The sequence below is a fragment of the Carcharodon carcharias genome, chromosome 6, assembly GCF_017639515.1.
Source record: "Carcharodon carcharias isolate sCarCar2 chromosome 6, sCarCar2.pri, whole genome shotgun sequence".
Lineage (NCBI taxonomy): Eukaryota > Metazoa > Chordata > Chondrichthyes > Lamniformes > Lamnidae > Carcharodon > Carcharodon carcharias.
In genome coordinates, this window is record NC_054472.1 from 152,364,799 (window position 1) to 152,385,123 (window position 20,325).

The 20,325-nt window shown below is 40.8% G+C and overlaps 1 protein-coding gene across 2 annotated transcripts in view; it reads left to right on the forward strand.

Annotated features, from left to right (window-relative positions):
- The first annotated feature begins 1,049 nt into the window (after window positions 1-1,049).
- zc3h3 (zinc finger CCCH-type containing 3) overlaps window positions 1,050-20,325 on the forward strand; it is a 297,424-nt gene continuing 278,148 nt past the window's right edge. For both annotated transcript variants that reach the window (XR_005943320.1, XM_041189962.1), the window contains exons 1-3: window positions 1,050-1,169; window positions 3,412-5,062; window positions 11,338-11,534. Coding sequence is in view for 1 of the 2 variants with exons in the window: in XM_041189962.1 (XP_041045896.1) it covers window positions 1,124-1,169; window positions 3,412-5,062; window positions 11,338-11,534 (1,894 nt within the window). In the remaining variant the exon portion in view is untranslated. The remainder of the gene's footprint in view (window positions 1,170-3,411; window positions 5,063-11,337; window positions 11,535-20,325) is intronic.

A 20,325-nucleotide genomic window follows, 5' to 3' on the forward strand; every position in this document is an offset into this window, starting at 1 on the left:
ATCACTGAATATATTTAAGAAGGAAATAGATTTCTAAACTCTAAAGGCATCAAAGGTCATGGGGAGTAAGGCGTTGAGTTAAAGGATCAACCATGGTCATATTGAATGGTGGAGCAGGTTCGAAAGGCCAAATGATCTACTTCTTCTCCTACTTTCTATGTTTCTATGTAACTTGCAGGGCTATGGGGATCAAAAGGGGGAGTAGGACTGGCAGGATTGCTCCTCAGGAAACCAGCATGGACTCGATGGGCCCAATGGCCTTCTACTGTGCTGTGAATGACTCTATGACTCTATCAATGACCTCCTGTAATTTGTTGCAGTCTGCCTCAGTATTGATTAACACCCCCCCCCAAATTTGGTGTCATCCGCAAATTTAGAAATTATGTTTTTGATTCTGAAGTCCAAATTGTTAATGTAAATTGTGAGCAGCAGTAGTCCTAACACTGATCCTTGCCTTCTGCCAATCTGAATAATCGTTCTTTAATCTCACTTTCTTTTTGTTTTGTCTGCTCCGTGTCCCTGAGCTCCATGTGATTCATTTGTCATTAGTCTATATGTTTGTCTATTATGGCACGCTTTGAATGCCTTTTGTTTTCACGATGCTCCTTAGAACCGTTGTCTTTGTGACCAAGCTTTTGGTCACCTTCCTAATAACTCCTTATGTGACTTGCTGCCAAATTTTGTTTTATAACACTCCTGTGAAGCCTTTGGTTCGTTTTATTACCTTAACTTTATTAATACAGGTTTCTGATGAAACTGTTTTCTCTCCATACATGCTGCCAGGCCAGGTGAGTATTTCCTACATTTTCTATTAGTATTTCAGATTTGGAGCATCTGCAGATTATCGTGGTATAAAGAAGTTGCTGTTGGTTATCTGCAACAACTACAGTTCCCAGAATTCTTTGCGAGGAAAGGAGCCGTCCTGCCCACTCTTGCTCCAGTTTGAATTTTATTGGCAGGCATGAGGCATCCACGTTTGCGAGTGGCTGGAGGCGCTGCCAATCAATGGCGGGCGATGCCGCAACGTGTGACGTTAGCCGAGCTACGTTATGACGTCCAACGTTGTGGGCCGGTGTTCAGGCGTGAGAAGCGGCGGTGGTTGTCGTTCTGAGTGGCCGGTAGTATGGAGGAGCGAGCATCGTTAGAGAGGCAGATCCGTCTCCTCACCGGTGAGTGTCAGTCATCCAAGCCTCCAGGCCTGGAGCTTCTCGGTGATGGTCATAACCGGGGCCCAGGCAGGTCTCCCTGATATTGTATTTATTGTATGTAAACAGATAGACTCAGGGGTTATTAACTGTCCTCTTCACAGGCCCTAATTCTGGGTTGCTATCTATCTATGTATGTGTGTTGATTATGATAGTTGGAATTAACCATTGTAAAGGCCTTAATCTATTACAATTCGTTGTTTATACGGCTGCTGTGTCATCTGCGTTTCGGTGGAAAACACGCCTCTTATGCAAGGAGGTCATTGTTGAGTCCCGCTACAAGACTTGAGCCCATAACCTCGGCTGACACTCCAGTGTAGTGCTGGCGGAGAGTTGCACGTCAGCCTTTAAGGTGAGATGCCAAACCGAGTCGCTTCTGTTTTTGCCCTCTTGGGCGATTGGTGTATTTGTGCTTTCGGAAATATCCCATGGCACTCCCCGAATAGAGCATGGGGAGTTCTTCCTGATTTTTAGGTCAAATAACAGCAGCAGCCTGTTTTATAGTTACTCGTGTAATGTAATAAGACATCCCAAGGCACTTTGCAGGATTATAAAGCAAAAATAGATAATTTATACTTTAACCAACATCATTAAAACCATATTATCTCGTCAATTTATTTGATTGCTGTGTGTGGGATGTTGTGTACAAATTGGTTCAGTTTACTAAATTACAACAGTTTCAAAAATACTTCATTATTTGAGGAACAGGTTAATCTGACTTTTAAAACCTACTTGTTAATTTCTTTTTATGTTAACTTTTAGCTTCTGCCTATTATGCAAGTCTGTTAGGAGAATGAAAGTGGAACTTTAAGAGAAGTTTGTTTTATTTTGAATGAATTGAGTGATAAACAATAGTCAATTTCACCATTAAACCTAATAAAATATATTCCAGGCAAAGTCAGCTAGGAAGCTCTGTTTGAAAATACTGCACTGGATAGAGAAGCTTTCTTTCTTCATTTAAACCTTGATTTAAAAACCTGCCTGAGGAAAATCATAGATGTGGCAAGTTATGGCTCTGTATACTGCAAGAGCAGGACAATCAAATCGCTATTGAATGGTATCTATGCAATGTAACTATGAAATGTGCAAATTTTCACAGCAATGTTGGGGTTGGGGAAAGATACAGAGAGTGGGTGTTAGAACATATGCTTTAGAATTTGCCAGAGTCTGATCAACCTAGAAAGAGAATTGAGTTTGAAAGTGGAATCTCTGATTATTTAACAAAGTTTTGCTGTAATGCTGCTGCTAGGTGTATTTTTAATTATTGTTCATAATTATTGTATGATTAATAAATCTGTTAATATCTGACTCTAGACTATATCAGTGACTATTATTTTGAGGAGTAACTAAAGCTATCTGGTTATCACTGTCTGGAATGTATTTCAATTAGGTTTATTGTTGAAATTGGTGTTGATTGAGAGACAAATGGTGGCCTGTGTCCTTTGAAAAGTTCCTTGGGATTTTTATATCCACCTGAAATGGTAAACAGGATCTTGGTTCAATGTCTTATCTGAAAAATGGAATTTTTCCTATTGTATTCCTCTCTCAGAACTGCATTGGATTGTCAGTTTAGATTAATGTACACAGATTTCTGGAGTGGGGCTTGAACTTGTAACCTCTGACTCAGGTGACAGTGCTACCTGAGGCAAACTGTTGAGTACGTTCTGTCATTAATGGTTGTTGTTGGCATGACTCATTCTTGTAGCCTCCTCATCTCTGAGCCATGAGGTTATGCGTCCAAGGACTACTTTAGGGCTTGAACACACAATTTAGGGTGCTGCTGCTGTGGAAAGAAAGACTTTGCATTTGTCTAGTGCTTTTCAATTCTTTAAGATATCTCAAAGCATTTCAGTAAATTACTTTTGAGTATAGTCATGATGTAACATTGGAAAACTTTCACATTTGCTTGGAACTGCTAACATGACGATTCAGAAATGGGAATGCAGTGAATGAGCAGAATGAATTCTCTCAGAGCTTGTCATTCATCTCATTTTCTGTTTAGGGCTTTACATAATATGGCTGCTATGTTTGCTTGCCGAATAAACAATGGTCATTTTAGTTGATTATAGGTGCTGTGTGTTGAGACATAGGAGAAATGAATGAGACTCATATCATTGCAAATCTTTCTATAATAGCCTCTGCCCCAATAAAAGTATTGGTGTAATTGCAAATTAATTTTTTTTCGTTTTTGTTTTCAACTCCACAGCTCTTATAACTAACCACAAGAATGTCCATGGAGATGTACCTGCATGCACAGAACCTAGTAACCCACATGGGCAAGGGCCATGGACTAGTTGTAATTCTAAATACAAATCTGCCTGCTCACAGAAAGTTCCAGCGCATCATGGATCAGAAGCCAGCAGCTCGTGGCGAACAAAATACTCGCTGGTCAATAAAAAACCCATCAACACCAGTGGTGAGGCACCTGCTAATGTTTCTCAAAGTGAGATGATGCCTCCTAATCAACGTGAGATGAGCAGTGTTGGCAAATGTGCGGTGGGGGCTAGTGAATCAGAAGATGGTAGTTTAAGAGGCAAGTCCTACAGAACAGTTCAGGCTACTCTAAAAGCACAGTCCTTATTGGCTCTGAATTCTGAGCTTGCACTGAAAAACAATAAGCTGTTAGCACTGAAGGAGAAGTTGCACAAAGTGAAAATGGCCAGAAGGATGGATAAAATAGGTGCCATGACTTCGTTCTCTGCAGAAAGATCTACCGAGGAAAGTGCGAGGAAGCAGGATGAAGAAATCAGAGCTCTGAAAATGGAAGAACAAATTACTGTTGAAATAGCAGGAAGAACTGAGACAAGCATTCCTCCCAGCTATCGCGGAGTGACACTGCATGGATCGACTAAAATCCAACATGTTGAGTCAAGTTACTGTGCCCATGCAGATCCTGACGCATCAATGCGTAAGCTTCAGAAAACCTCCGTTATGGATAAAATTCACTGCGTTGCTGGTGCTATTACAGGGGGAGCAGCAGGTAAATTCCAGCAATTTGTTGAGTCAAGTGATGGTGCCCACACAGGTCCTGAGGCATCAACAGGCAAGTTACAGAAAGCATCTCAAATACATAAAATTGCTGAGTTGGAGGAACAGGCCAAGAATGATTGTGTAACATCGGGAAAACTTCAGAACATTTTGAATTCTGTAGACCAAGCACCATGTCGTTCTTCCCCAATTAAAAGATCCAAATATACGTGGCAGAAAATAAAAGATGTCACTTTAGGTTCAGGATGCCAGAATGAGGCTTTGACAACAATGAGGGAGTCAGTCTCCATTAGCACTTCCCAGGTTCAAACACGTGTGGTCGGAGGTTGTTTGAAATCAAAAGCCCCATTTCCACATAAAACACTTAAGAAACAAAGGAACAACACTCCTGTTTGCAGCAAAGTGTGCAAGGGAAGGAAAGCAAAGTATGTTTGGGTTTCAAACACTGTCAAACCAAGCCAGCCTATAAGATCCAGTGAGTTGACTTTGAAGTCTGTATCACCAAAGTTGATTAAAAGTGCCACAAAATATGTTGCTATGGGAGAAGATGGTACAACACTCAATCCAAGCCTGGAGCTCAGATCTTTGGGAAAGCAGAAAAAGGCTGGGTGCTGTCACAAGAGAGAAGCTTTGTCGAACAAGTACTGCTGGAAAGCAACGGAGACGGCATCCCCTTCAAAGTCTCTCTATCAATGGGATTCACAGGACTCCTACCAGCCAGGACCTGCAGGACATCGGATGCGATCTATAGCATTGAAGAAGGCTGAGTCTGCCACTGATGTCCCGAAGAAGATATTGAGTGGGTCTGGATGTTCTCATTACAAAGTGAAGAGCAAAACTAAAATCATCAGGAGAACTGGAAGTTTGAGGTGAGTCTACACATTTGAATTTTAAACTGCTGTGATTTTAAATTGAAGTATTATAATGTGAAGTATCTTGAGACATTTTAATACTTTAAAGGTTCTGTATAAATGCAAATTGTTGCTACTGTAGTTCAGAATAACCAGATGGTTATGTGCAAAATAATAGGTAAGAGAGGTTTTTTGGTTAGAAATAAAAAGAGGGCATTTTTACAAGAAAATAAATAATTTAAAAGGCTGAGATGAGATTATTATAGTCAGCCATTAATCCCACTCAACAGTGATCTACTAATTACAGAGCTATGGTATTTTGAATAACATCTGACCTTGTTGCTGCTGTTTCTGAAAGCTTTTGCTTTTTTCAGAATATGTTGGTGAGGGCATTTTATGCTGCTATTTGTGCTTGGTTTGGAAGGTGGTGTTGATGGACCCTTGGTGAATTGCTGCAGTTTGTCTTGCGGGTGGTACGCCCTGCTGCCACTGTGCTGGTGGTGGATGGGGTGTTAATCAAGCAGGCTGCTTTGTCCTGTACAGTGTTGAGCTTCTTGAGTGCTGTTGGAACTGTATTTAGCTAGGCAAATGAGGAATATTTCTTATACATCTGACTAGTGCCTTGTAGATGGCGAACAGTCTTTTGGGGCATCAGGGGTTGAGTTATTCATGGCTCTTGTAGCCACAGTATTTATATGGCTGGTCCAACTCAGTTTCTGATCAGCGGTGACCCCAGGGTGTTCATGGTGAGGAATTGACTAATGATGATGCCATTGAGTGTCAAGGGGAGATGGTTGAATTCTCTTTGGTTGGAGATAGCCATTACTTAACGCTAGTGTGGTATGAATGCTAATGCCACTTAATAGCCTGAGCCTGGATGTCTGCTGCATGCAAACATGGAACACTTCAGTATCTGTGAAGTTACGAATGGAACTGAACAGTGTGCAATCATCAGCGAACATCTGCACTTTTGACTTTATGTTGAAGAGAAGGTTAAGTTTTCAAGATATTAAGGGGAACAGATATGGTAGATAGGGAGAAGCTACTTTTGCTACTAGGGAAGTCCAGGACTCGGGGGAACAGCCTAAAAATTAGCACTAGACTGTTGAGGAGTGAAGTTAGAAGACACTACTACACAAAGGGTGGTAGAAGTTTGGAACTCTCTTCTGCAAAAGGCAGCTGATGCGAGGCTAATTGCTAATTTTAAAACCTGAGATTGAGAGATTTTTGTTAAGCAAAGGTATTTAAGGATTAGAGGTTAATGGTGGACACATGGAGTTCGGTCACAGATCAACCAGGATCTCCGAGCAGGCTTGAGGGGTTGAACATATTCCATATATCCTGGATTTTTACACCAATTCCTACCATCCGCTGGATGTGACTGGGTTGGGTGGTGGGGGGGGATTCCATGTCCACGTCCACTCAGTCATGACAGATAATGCAGTATTTTCCCACTAAAAGTTGTTTTAGTAATTTTTTTGTAATGACTTATTTGTAAAGGATTAGTGATGTGGAGAATCCTTGTTTTAACCCAGGGATTAAAACCACGCCTAGTTTCTGGGTAACTATTGTACTGACCCACTATCTCCATCTCCCAGGTCCAATGGCCAAGTTGTATAGCATCATCGCATGGATCTTCCTCATCATCGTTGGTAGTCCCAGACATGCAAATTTTTTTCTTTGTGTTGTCCTTGCCTCAAATTCCATGATTCTTTGATCTCTTTCTTGCAACCGCCTTTGCCCAGCTAGCCCTTTTTGTGACACAACACCTTTCTGAAATTTCTCTTTAGGGAGAGTTTTACATTTGAAAATCACCATCGACATTCATTTTCTGCCACCCGCCATACATAATGGAATCACTGTGAACCATGTCGTCTTGTGGCCAGTCATCTTTACAAGGATGGCTTTTTTTCCCAATCTTGATAATGGTTTTGTTTGCTGGCATGTTGAAGCTCACTGGTGTTTCACCTTATTTTCATTGTTGGTCAATGGATACAGATTCCTCTCTCAATGTTGGATGACCGAACGATGGAATTTGATGATTTTGTCTTCGAGTTCAGGTGCCAGACACTGCAACTTCTGTTTTCTGACTGAGTTCTAAATTACACCTTTTCATGAATGTTGTGCGTCACCTGGCACTAGCCTTGAGTTCTGAAATACCATCATTCTTCACTTCCCTGAGGGTCTAAAATCAGATGGCTCCACAGCTGATAACATGACCATTTTGATGATGCTTGTTAACCTATTGTTAATTCAACCTTTTACTTCCATTTAAATTGAGCTGTGCGCTTGTTCTTGGAGGTATTGTGATAGATCATGTGGTACACATTAGTTTTGTTGATTTCTTATTTTATTCTTTCACTGGATGTGGGCATCGCTGGCAAGGCCTGTATTTGTTGCCCATCCCTAATTGCTCTTGAGAAGGTGGTGGTGAGCTGCTGCCTTGAACCACTGTAGTGCGTGTGTTTCAGGTATGACCTCAATGCTGTTAAGGTGGTTCTGGGATTTTGGCCCAGCGACAGTGAAGGAACAGTGATATAGTTCCAAGTCAGGGTGTGTAGCTTGGCACGGGGAACTTGCAGGTGATGGTGTTCCCAAGCATCTACTACCCTTGTCCTTCTACTGGGTAGAAGTCACTAATTTGGAAGGAACTGTTGAAGGAGGCTTGATGAATTGCTACAGTATATTTTGTATATGGTACACACTGCTGCCACTGTGCGTTGGTGGTGGAGGGAGTGAATGTTTAAGGATGTAGTACCAATCAAGCGGATTGCTTTGTCCTGGGTGGTGTTGAGCTTCTTCAGTATTGTTGAAGCTGCATATAGCCAGGCAAGTGGAGACTTTTCCATCACGCTTCTGACTTGTGCCTTGTAGATGGTGGACAGGCTTTGGGGAGTCAGGAGGTGAGTTACTCACCACAGAATTCCCAGCCTCTGACCTGCTCTTGCAGCCACAGTATTTATTTGACTGGTCCAGTTAACCTTCTGGTCAGTGCTAACCCCTAGGGTGTTAATTGTGGGGAATTCAGCAGTGGTAGTACCATTGAATAGCATTGGGAAATGGTTGCATTCTCTCTTGTTGGAGATAGTCATTGTCTGGCACTCATGTAGCATGAATGTTACTTGTCACTTATCAACCCAAGCACAAATATTGTCCAAGTTTTGCTGCATATTGACATGGACTGCTTCAGCATCTGAGGAGTTGAGAATGGTTCTGAACATTGTACAATCATCAGTGAACATCCCCATTTCTGACCTTAAGATGGAAGGAAGGTAATTGATGAAGGAAGTGAAGATGGCAGGGCTTAGGACAATACCCTGAGGAGCTCCTGCAGTGATGTCCTGGGATTGGAATGATTCACCTCCAAAAACCACAACTATTTTCCCCTTTGCTAGGTATGACTCCAACCAGTAGAGAATTTTCCCCTGATCCCCACTGATTTCAGTTTGGCTCGGTCTCCTTGATGCCACAATCTGTTAAATGCTGCCTTGATGTCAAGGGCAGTCATTCTCACCTCACCTCTTGAATTCAGCTGTTTTGTTCATGTTTGGACTAAGACTAATTAGGTCAGAAGCTGAGTGGCCCTCTCAGAACCCAAACTGAGATACAGTGAGCGGGTTACTGCTGTGTAAGCACCCCTTGGAAGGTGTCATAGACAGTGCTACCATCACTTTGATCAAGAGGAGACCAATGGGGTGGTAATTGGCCGGGTTGGATGTCCTACTTTTTGTGGACAGGACGTACCTGGGCAATTTTCCACATTGCTGCTGCTTGACTGGGAGTTTGTTGCCAGAGTTAGTGGAGAGAAAATCTAAAAGTTCTGCTTGTGTTAATGAACTGTGATAATTACTGGTAAGTAATTAATCACAGCACTGCTTGATCCCTGAAAATCCAGGGTCATCTTTTACACAAGGTGTATGAAAAATTTCTGTATTTTTATGCCAAAAGTCATGAGTCAACTTTTACTTAAGTAGATACGGTAATCCAACAAGGCAAATTGCCAAAGATATTTAAAACAGCTCCAGTCAGGAAGATTGAATTTTGTGTTTAAAAAAATTGAGTAGGTCAGATTATAAAATTCCTCATAAATCTTTCCATTTAAATGAACCACTGAGCTTGTAAAGTCAAAATTTGCTTTAAATGTTAGGGTAAGAATTCTTCTTAAATGGTTTCTACTTTTTTCTTCTGCAATCCACCCAACACATATGATATATTTTTAATTAAGTAAGATGTTTTCAGGCATTGTACAGGGAGCTCTGGGCCTGTACAATAATGCTGCTATATCATGTTATCACCACTAGAGGTTAGCAGTGAGTTATTGCAGCATTTGTAGTTCCTCTTATATTGGATTCCTTACCACTGCAGCAGTACAATCTCCAATTGTGTTTTTGTATGTGTGTATTTTATACATCTCACAACAAGGCAACTATGAATCAGAAAGGGCAGTTCTCTTATCTTGACTTGTTCATCAGTGAACTGACAGTATCCCCTTATGCTGCAGCATAGCCCATGTTTCTTAAGTGACCTGAAAACTTTTCTTTCCCTGACCTGGCTCAAGCCTGCTCCAGGTATACATCATTTCCTGATCGCAGATCTAAGTTTGCTTTGCCACAGTTTGAATATATGCGCTGTAACCTTTTGTGACTGTTTAAATTGAGATAATGATTTGGATTTTTCTTTGAAATTGTTTGATACGCATGTCTGTTTAATTTAAAAATAAGTTGAAAGCTGAAATCCTGGAATTGCCCAGCCTTCAATTTGTACAAGGCAGAATCATGGAAACTTAGAGTATGGAAGTAGGCCATTTGGCCCATCATGCCTGTGCAAACTCTTTTAAAAAGCAGTTGTGCTTAGTCTCACACCCCCACTTTTTCTCTGAAAGTTCCTCTGCAAATACCATTCAACTCCCCTTTAAAATTACTTATGGAATCAGTTTCCAGCACCTTTTCAGTTGAGGTTCTAGGTCCTGACAACTGACTGGGGTGGGGGGGAAATAGTTTCATATCCTCTGTGGATCTTTTGGCAATGATTTTAAATGTGTATCCTTTGGCTATCAACCCAGTTGCCAGAAGGGACAGCCTTTATCCACTCTGTCAGCCACTACCACCACCCCCCTACCCCAACCCGGTTCTGCTGATCATAGGCCACGTGTTAACCTTAAAGGTACCATGCAGCACAACAAGCCGGCCACGCAGCAAATGCAAATTAGAGGTAATGTTGGTTGGTAGTGGAGTCATTGATCTGTTAGGATCTCATACACAGCAAGGTCCCAAAAAAGTAAAGAGATAACACTTTGATCTGTTTCTCTGGTGCTGATTGAAGGACAAATGTTGGCCAGGACACTGGGAAAACTTTCTACTCAAAAAAGGTACAATGGGTGTTTTACACACACCTGAATAAGGACACGGCCTCAGTTTTTGATTTCCTTGACATGAAAGCACCCCTTTAGTATAGCGATGAATGTTCATCTTAGATTATATGCTCAAAATGTGGAGTATGACTTGTACCTGTGTCCTTCTTACTTAGAGGCAAGGATATTACCATATGCCAATTTGGCATTTAAAGTCATGATTATTGTAGTTCAGTTCTTACAAGCCTCCCTTATTTTTTGATGTCCTGCACCATAGCAACCGTTAGGGAGACTGTAAACTGCTTCTTTGTGATTCCTTTGCCTTGCTATTCGTTATCTTTATCTAAACTGATTCTACGTCTTGATCTTCTGAGCCAAGATAATTTTTCATGACTGTGATGCTCTCTTTTTTATTAACTGAGCTACTCCACCTCCTTTCCCTTTTTCCCTGTCCTGAAATGTTAAATACTCTCCAATATTCAGTTTCCGACCTTGGTCATTTTGCAACCGCATCTCTGTGATGGCTATCATTACCATACCCATATTTGTGCTATCAGTTCATCCATCTTGTTACCAATGTGTATGTAATAAGATAAAGAGCCTTTAATTCTGTATTTTTATCATGTTTCCCTACTCTGACCCTATTCTCATGTGTATACGCTCTGTCCCTTCCTGTCACACTCTGGTTATTTTTACTCATACCACGACCCTGCACTATTGCCTTGTTTTTCTTCGTTAACTTTCTAAATGTCCCCTCATGTAAGCCCTCCCCCCAGCTCATGCCTTCCAGGAAGTAGGTGTCACTACTGATGGATCTTGCATTGGAGCAGGAAGGTATTCAGTCCAGGCTTCATTGGAACCATTGGAAGGAATGGTGTTTAATGGATTGTGCTGCTCGCTATCTCTTCAGACCATTTATCGTTATGACCTTTTTTTTTGCAAGCTCACCGACTGAGAGGAGGATCAATCTTAGTGGACCACTGATGGTAAAAAATCGGTACTTGCTCACCAAGAAGAGCCATGCACACGGGAAATCTTCCCCAACTCTGAAAAAGACACCTGGGAAAGGACTTGTGCAAATCAGTAAACATAGGCTGCAAAGGCTGCCATCATCAGGACTGCATGGAACTACAAAGCCAGGTAGGGAACTGATACCTGATTAAAGTATCTTCGATAAGTTGGCTGTCATTATATATTTTAACATGTCTGTGGAACAGCACTGATGAACTGGGCAAGTGATATTGTCTTGAAGTGTGCCTGATTTTGGAAGTTCTCCATGCCTTTATCATTAATTGATGAGGGGAACCAAAGTAAAAACCTCCCCAACAATCGAATGTAAGTTGAAATGAGGTGCACCCCTTCATATACCTGCACTGGGCATACTGTAAAAGCATTGTGCTGAAAAAGTGCCTCCTATAAATGAGTGGTTGTGGTTTCCATGTACAGTTTGAAAATAACCATTCAGTAGTCTACAATGATTGTTTAAAAAAGACAGAACTCAATCTAATCTTAAAGGCACTTTGATGCTATGACTCACTGATTAAAATAATAAGTCCTACTTATTAATAGGATTAGTGTGAGGTTGCTTTGGTGCCTGTGGATGAAGATGATTATGTATGGGATTTTTGCTGGAGATGCACGTAGATGGACAGATTCAACCATAATAGTAACGTAGGAGTTGCTATGTGAAAAAGACTACAGCCCATTTAATTCATCTTGCACCATCCTAGTAGTCATATAATACAATGATAATAAAGTTGTTGACTGATAGCTATAATTAATTAGTCTACAACAGACCCAGCCACAAGGTGAGGAAAACTCCTGTGATGGAAAGCTTTAGGAACCATAGGACCAAAGGCATCAGTTCCTCCCAAACTTGCTACACTTGCCGCTTGTGATATCCCAGCACAGTCAAACCTGGTGTTTGTTAAGACCCTGTTTTATTTTTAGAAAAGTCTTTGTATGCCGAGAGACTTGGCATCATCCTATTTGCAGAAGTTAGTTTATGTGTACAGGTATTATAAAGAGCCTATTTTTTTTATTTTTCTTGGACTGTGGCTTTAAAACTACCATGGCTGCAGTTGAAAGACATGTTCACTGTAACAGGATGAGGAATATCTACAATGTTGCTATCCTGGAACACAGCGTGCCATAAGAGAACAGGATGGTGCCAGAAAGGGGCCCTGAACTAAGGGGAACTGCCTAGCAACAACATTTTAATTGGCTCCTGATCAGGTGACCAAGGTTTTATGTGATTGCAGTGAGCAGAGAGGTCCTAGCCTGCAAAGTGAACACACCTAAAACCTCTATCTCCTGTATGTGTAAGATTCCAGTAAATGTAGAAGGCTAGCTAGCTGCCTGGCTTTTTCTTCATACCCCTGTAACTTGCTCTCTTTGAAAAACCCCCTGTCAAAGGAAGAAGGGAAAATCACCAGTAGAGACATTGAAAAGCAAATTTTCAACCAGTGAACTACAGACTGGAAGTGCTAGGAGACCATCTTGTGTCATTAACAACAAACTGCAAGGAATTTGGGAAGACATCAATCAAAATCAACCTATCTAATCCCATACTCCGGATTGGTGCTATTGAACTGTTTTATCTCGTCCTTAAAATCCATATTTTGTGTGTGTGTGTTTGTGTGTAGGGGTTAAGAATTGGTAGAGTTTAAGTTATAGAGTTAAAAGTTAGCAGTTCATATTTCTTTCTTTTGCCACTGGTTAAGGGCAATTTGTTTAATAAACAGTCATTTACTTGTTAAGTTTACAAACCTGGTGCTCATATTCTGTTAACCTAAATTAAACAATTAGTTAGAATTGGGCAATTTAGTGGCCTAATCAAACTTTTCACATTTGTCACAGCTTGGGGAGCTGTGGTTCTTGATATTACAGTGCGCTATCCCCAGTGAGTCATGACAGTATGTAATGCAGCTTTCACAGTAACAGTTGGATTAACCCTTCTTTCACATTTTGAATTGGCTCTTTCAATGATTAGATTATTTCATTAGATTTGGCGCAAGTTCTGTTACTAAGTAAGGATTCGTATTCATCATTGGTCAGAGGTATTGATGTATCTGTTTGTTTCAGAATGTGTTGATTGCACTGACAATACTGAGTAGACAAGTGAAATGTTATTAGCAATAATGTCAGGTGTTTTGAGGTGTTTCTTTCCGTTCTCAGGATGCGTGTGATGTGGGCGATGCCACATTTATTGCTTATCCCTTTACCCCTTGTTGGCAGGATAAGCTAATGCCTTGTGTAATAATTGTGGCACTTGTTATATAACCTAGAGTTTGAGTTAAAATCCCACCATGGAAAGTTGTGAAATTGAATTCAATAAATTTGGTGATCTGCAGTTAGCACCAGAAATGATTGTGAAAGGTTCTTCATTATTATCGAAAAGAAGCGGAATGTGGGCCAAAACCTGTCACCGCTACCTGGCGTGGCCTCCACGCAACTCTCATCTACGTAAAACAAAACAAAAGCAATATTTCAGCTCTTTCTGTTTTTATTTCTCATACACGTTACTTGGTTGACTTTGAAATAATCGAACAAGCCAGTCAGCTATAGGAAAAATTTAACACTAAACTTCCTAATATTCAAAGATCCTATATTCATTTCATGAAGTACAGGGAAATAAAGGACTTTATTGATAGATAAATAACCATTATTTGCTCTGGGCACTTCAATTACAAATAGCAGTATATGGATATCATATGAATCATGTATTTGGAGAGCTTCAAACAGGAAGTTCTGGAAAAGATTTGCAACAACACGTTGTGGAGTTTAGAGAGGAAAAGGAGATTAGAGATGGGGCAGTAGTTTGCATGAATGGCATGTTAAGTCTTGAGTTTTTAATGAGAGGGGTGAGGACAGCAGATTTGGAGTGGAACAATACCTAATGAGGGAGAGCTGTTAACATTATCAGCTAACATAGAAGCCAGGAAGGGAAGTTGAGTGGTCAGCAGTTTAGTGGGAGGAGGACTGAGAAGCAGGACATGATGAGCTTGATGAAGGCATGAGGGGAGAAAATTTAGAGAATGATGTGGGTTGCTTGCACTCTCCTATTCAACAGTTGTGTGCACAGCTTGGTGTGGGGTTGACTAAGTATCAGCCAGCGCAATACAGACCAGTGATCAAACTTGAAGCATGCTAGTTCAATACAGCTCAGTACCGCAAAGTATTAACTACCTGAGCCACTGCAGGAAGAGTTTAATAAAACATTATTTGCTTAAAAGTTATGAGAGGCAGTGAATTTGCTGCATGGATGGTCTTGTATTGGAGAAATTCTTTCATGTGCCCATGTATTCATTTTATCTAATAATAATTCCGTTGTTTGGAGGTTGGTTACTGTATTTACCTGTGAATTTGACAACAGTCATGAATTGAGAGAATGCTCGTTGATCTTGGGAAGCTGCTGAATGAGCAGCAGCTGCAGACCTCCAGTAGGGGACAGCATCGCTCTCTTGTGCTGCAACCCTTACAGCTTCTAATTGATTGCCCAATTTTCTCTTTATGTGAAAGGAGACAGATATCAAGTAATTTGCAGCAATAACGTGCTCGCACTTGGCCTGTTCTATTCCCGTGTTCATTTCCGATCGCAGATGAAACGCTAATATATAATTATCCTTGCAAATTGGATTGCTTTAAATAAAGAGAAGTGTTTGGCCGAGAGGGATGATCCCATTTCCTTGAGTTACTGCGAACTGTAATTGCAGCGTTCAATCAATTTGCAGCATTAGAAATTCCATCACTATCAACATCAAGCCTCATTCCTTTTGATAGCTAAAAGCCGAGCCATTTCTCCACTTCTCCCCTTCTCTTTTTTAAAGAGCTGAATTAATCAAGCTAGATTTAAACATTTGCTCACATGAAGAGGTCAGGGCTGGTAGTATATTGTCTTACAGATAACGGTTAATGAAAAGGAAATTAAATTACTAATAACCACCTTGGAGTATTAAAATGTTAGAATTGACTATTTCCAGAGAGTTAATTTAGTGGGATATGCTCTTATGTTTCTGTTTTACATTAACATCAATATGCTTCGTAGCACATTGACCAATAACTGAGAAATATTTGCCTACATCCGTCTCTGTGGCACTGTTCAATACTTCCATCACTAGTCCCCTGTTTTGAGTGGCACACAGGCCAGCTTTGTTTATCAATGGCTTCGATCTCACCGTTGCTTGAGGACTGTCCTCTGGACCCACTGCTTGATGCATACTTGCATCTGTGCTTCACCTCGATTATGTGGCGCTACCCACTTCCATAATCATGTCTTAATGGCTCCGTCCTGTGCTTAAAATCACCTTTGAAATGGAGCAGTCAAATGAACTCCCTTTCCTTGCTGTACTAGTTGAGAAATCTTCCAGAGAGTTCTCTACCACAGTCTACCGCAAGCCCACCTTCACTGGTTAATACACATGTTGACTCTTACAGGCCCACGTGCTGTAAGATTGACTTTATAGGCAACCTCATAAATAGGACCTGAGACATTTGCTCACCATGTAATCTTGATGCTGAAATAAAGCTCATAAAAGACATCCTGTGGGATAATGACTACCCTGATCAGATCATTTCACGCTGTATATTGTGCTGGCCAAAGCCATCGCTCAGGGTCCTGAAAAGTGCCCAGTGTATCTCTTTACCCTGGAAGGGCAAGGTATCTTAAAAATTTGCACAACAACTACTATGTAGTAGCAACATGAGTGGCATTTGCCACTAACTGGATGCTGCCATCAAGCCAGAAAGATGCCTTGCCTATCGCACAAATAAGTAATGTGGTGTATGAACTTCAGTGCCAGTGTGATGCTAGGTATTAGATCATGCGTCCCTTTTATTCTCAATGGGCAAGGCATGGACTGTACACAACCAGCCTGTGCTTGCAAAACTCAAACATAGTGTCCAAAGTTAGATGTGATTCTGCAATTGGACAACATTGGCTAAATAATCAGTGTGCTAAGAATTTTGCTGACAACCAATTTACGATTGTCAGTCAGGCTCGCAGTGTGGCACATTTACATGTGCTGGAAGCTATATATATTAATACACAGGGCCCTGTTCTTTGCAGACAGAATATGTACACACATTGTGCCTGTTTCAGCTAAACAAAATAAGTGACAACCATTTGTTGGTTCATTCCCCAGGGCAATGTCTTGACCAATCAGAGTCATGCTACTTGATTAACATTTCAAACAATGCTGGGCAGTTAAATGTTAGATATTATCACCTGGTACATTCTCCATGGCAACATGTCTACCAACCAGAGCCCATTTGCCAACCAATCAACACTCTCTCTCTTCTAATACAGCATAAATGTTATTTTTCCTGACATTGACATTTTCTTTCAAATTGTCCTGATGAGTGCAAGATGAAAAGCTTTGACAAAAATATCTCTCTTTCAGCAATACTCAAATTCCAGGTAGACTACATCTACAGGTCCTCTTTTATCTACTATACTAGCTACAGCCTCAAAAAGCCCTAGTAAATTTGTCCAACATGAATGCCCTTATGATTTTCCAAGTGCATTGTTAGAACCTCTTTAAGAATAGATTCCAGCATTTTCCTGACGATTGATGTCAGGAGCAGACATTCTGAAATGCTGCCATCTGATTCTCTTGATCTTTGACAGAATTTGCATTCCTACATTGCAATAGTGACTACACTTCAGAAGTACTTAATTGGCTGTAACACACTTTGAAATGTTCTGAGGACACAAAAGGCACCATATAAATGCAAGTTTTTTTTCTTCTGAAAAATGGCCTAGATTATGTTTTCAAATCTTTGGAGTGGAGTGTGGACCCATGGCCTTCTCTCTTCAAAGTGCAAGCACTACTTACATCTGAGCCATAGTTGATTCCTTTGGTCGGCATGTTAGAATGAGACATGTAAATTAACAAACTTTACCATACTTTTCAATATATCAGAATAACGAGTGTGGTTCTTTGATATACCTCTCAACATAAAACTGAGCCTTGAAATCAGTCATTTATTTCTTACGTGATGAAAAGCTGCTCAAATCCTTTGAAAGAAAAATAGAAAACACTGGAAATCAAAATCATTGCCCACTTCACAGAAGCCACTATTAAACCTGCTTGCACCTCAGCCAAGGTTACAACAAGCAATCAATAAACAAACACAGTGCTGCTGATTTCAGTAATGTTAAGTGAAGCCCAGGCACCCATTCCCCCCACCACCCCCCAATGAGAATGGGAGAGAACTATAAAACTGATAATTATAATATACAATTATACTTAACTAGGCAAAAAAAACAGAAAACACTGGAAGCACCCAGCAGATTAGTTGGCATGTGTGGAGAGAACAGGTCAATTTATGTTTCAGGTGTGGATCCTTTGTAAGAATTAGAGGGTTTTCTACAGGGAAAGAAAATGAAAAATAATTCTTTCCTGGTGGCAACCCTTTGTTTTTTTTTTTGTTGTTGGACAACAAAGAGCACTGAATCCCAGTTTGGTCAACATCCCATAACCATAGAGACTGTGCAAGAGGTGTATGGAGCAACAAGTCTACTGAGCATCAGAAGTGAAAAGGAAAGCAGTCTGCTAGTGACCTGTTAGGAACATCAATGTGCTGTTAAAACAAGGAATCTATTAGACTGTGCCTTTCCATTTTATTCTAGTCTCCCTTGCTACCTTTACGATGTTTTCCCTGGAAATGGAAAGCAGAGATTGACTGAACCATGCACCTGCACATGAGCGGTGTCAATGTTGGCAGGATAAACTGGGAGATTTCTGTTTTGCTACTGTGAAAGCATAATACTCCCTGTGGCATCTTCTCTATATTTAGCGGAGGTTGGCCAGATGAGCAAGTTTGATTGATGGGTTTTCTGTTACTTGAACCTTTTAACCTTCTGCTTCAGCCATTAATATCAAACCCACAGCAGCTACTGGAATGCCAGGCTGCTAACTTCCTATCATCCTTTGGCATTGCTGTGCACTTTGACCCCAAATTTCCAAGTCCTCTCTTCCTACGCAGTGGTTAAAATCTGTTTTCCCAAATCCTGTGTGGTGTTTTATTTTCCATAACCTTTTGAACCCGCTTCAAATTGATGGTTTTAATTCTGTGTGAAATAATCCTTTAGCAGCTGCTGTGGCTTCTCAATTCTGACTACGACCTATGTTGGTGATCGGATGATGCACATCATGTCAATTCATTTGGTCACTCAGTCCATTTTCGTTTTGCTACTTTCTTGGTGCTGTGGTCATACTCTATCCCAATGAATAACAAATCTGTCCTTTTTTTCTTTAGAATGTGTGTTCAGCTTCTGTATTCTTTGATATTCTGGTCTACTTTGTAAGATAGAGCTTTTTAAGAGTATTCAGTTCAAGTTTAAGGTGCATTTTCCACGTTCCCTTCTCTGTAGCAGTCCCCAATTGGTGCTCTCTGTGATCTTAGAGGAAGAAGGGACATATACATCAGGTAGTGCAAATATGATTTTGTCGAGTTTAGAGTAAGAGAGAGAGAGAGAAAGAGACCTTCAGAGTGAATAGGGGTCACAGCAGTGACCTGAATGTAGCATACATTCCGTAGTTTTCATCCTCTGTTTAAGTCTCTTTCTTGAGTATATTTCCGGTGGCCTTGATAGAAGTTATGAAGTGACAACGTCAGCAGGATATTAGTTTGTGAGGCCCATCACAACCACATCTTGTTTTCCTCTCCTGATCAGCCTGCATGGAATCAGCTGGTTGGAAGGTCCTACTAGAGAATGTTGGCTTCTCTAATGTTTGTGCCATGGCAACTCCATATTAAGTGAGTTGAGGTTGCCTTGCTGTGGGATTCTCTGCATTGGTTTTTCTGAGTTAAAGGTGCTGTGTAAATGTGTATTGTGGTTCTGTGCAATGACCACGCAAATGAACCATCCACAAAGTAATGTAGACAGCAGTGTAGGGCTGACTGACTATCACATGGTACCATGTACAATATGATTCAGGATAAAGTATCAAACTATTATAATATTGCTGAGAAAAGAGACATGTTGAAGCTATTCGTCGTGCACTCTTCAGGGCACTTCACAAGAATACCAATATAAGGGGAAAACAACAATTTATATTGTATGAGAAGAGAGTGCTGATAGTTTGGCAGGTGGACTCTGGTAGAGGCATTGCCATGGAGAATGCACTATTGATGGTGACTGATAGTTAACTGCCAAGCATTGTTTGAAATTTAAACCAGGCAGCTTGACCCTGATTGGTCAAGGCATTGCCCTGAGGAATGAGTCAGTGAATGGCTGTCACTTATTTTGTTCAGCTGAAACAGGCACAGTGTGTGTACATAACAAAAACAGAAATACCTGGAAAAACTCAGCAGGTCTGGCAGCATCGGCGGAGAAGAACAAAGTTGATGTTTTGAGTCCTCATGAACCTTCAACAGGACTAAGTAGAAATAGGAAGGAGGTGAAATATAAGCTGGTTTAAGTGGGGGGGGGGGGGGGTGGGTTTTGTTGGGACAAGCAAGCAGTGAGAGGAGCAGATAACCAAAAGATGTCACAGACAAAAGAACAAAGAGATGTTGAAGGTGGTGATATTATCTAAAAGAATGTACTAATTAAAAACAAAAACAGAATTACCTGGAAAAACTCAGCAGGTCTGGCAGCATCAGCGGAGAAGAAAAGAGTTGACGTTTCGAGTCCTCATGACCCTTCGACAGAACTTGCGAACTAATTAAGATTGAAGAGCAGGATGAGCAAGGTAGCTCTAGTGGGGGTGGGGTGAAATAAACCATGGGTGGAATACATTTAAAAATAATGGAAATAGGTGGGAAAAGAAAAATCCATATAAATTATTGAAAAAAACAAAAGGGAGGGGGAAGAAACGGAAGGGGGATGGGGATGGAGGAGGGAGCTCAAGATCTAAAGTTGTTGAACTCAATATTCAGACCGGAAGGCTGTAAAGTGCCTAGTCGGAAGATGAGACGCTGT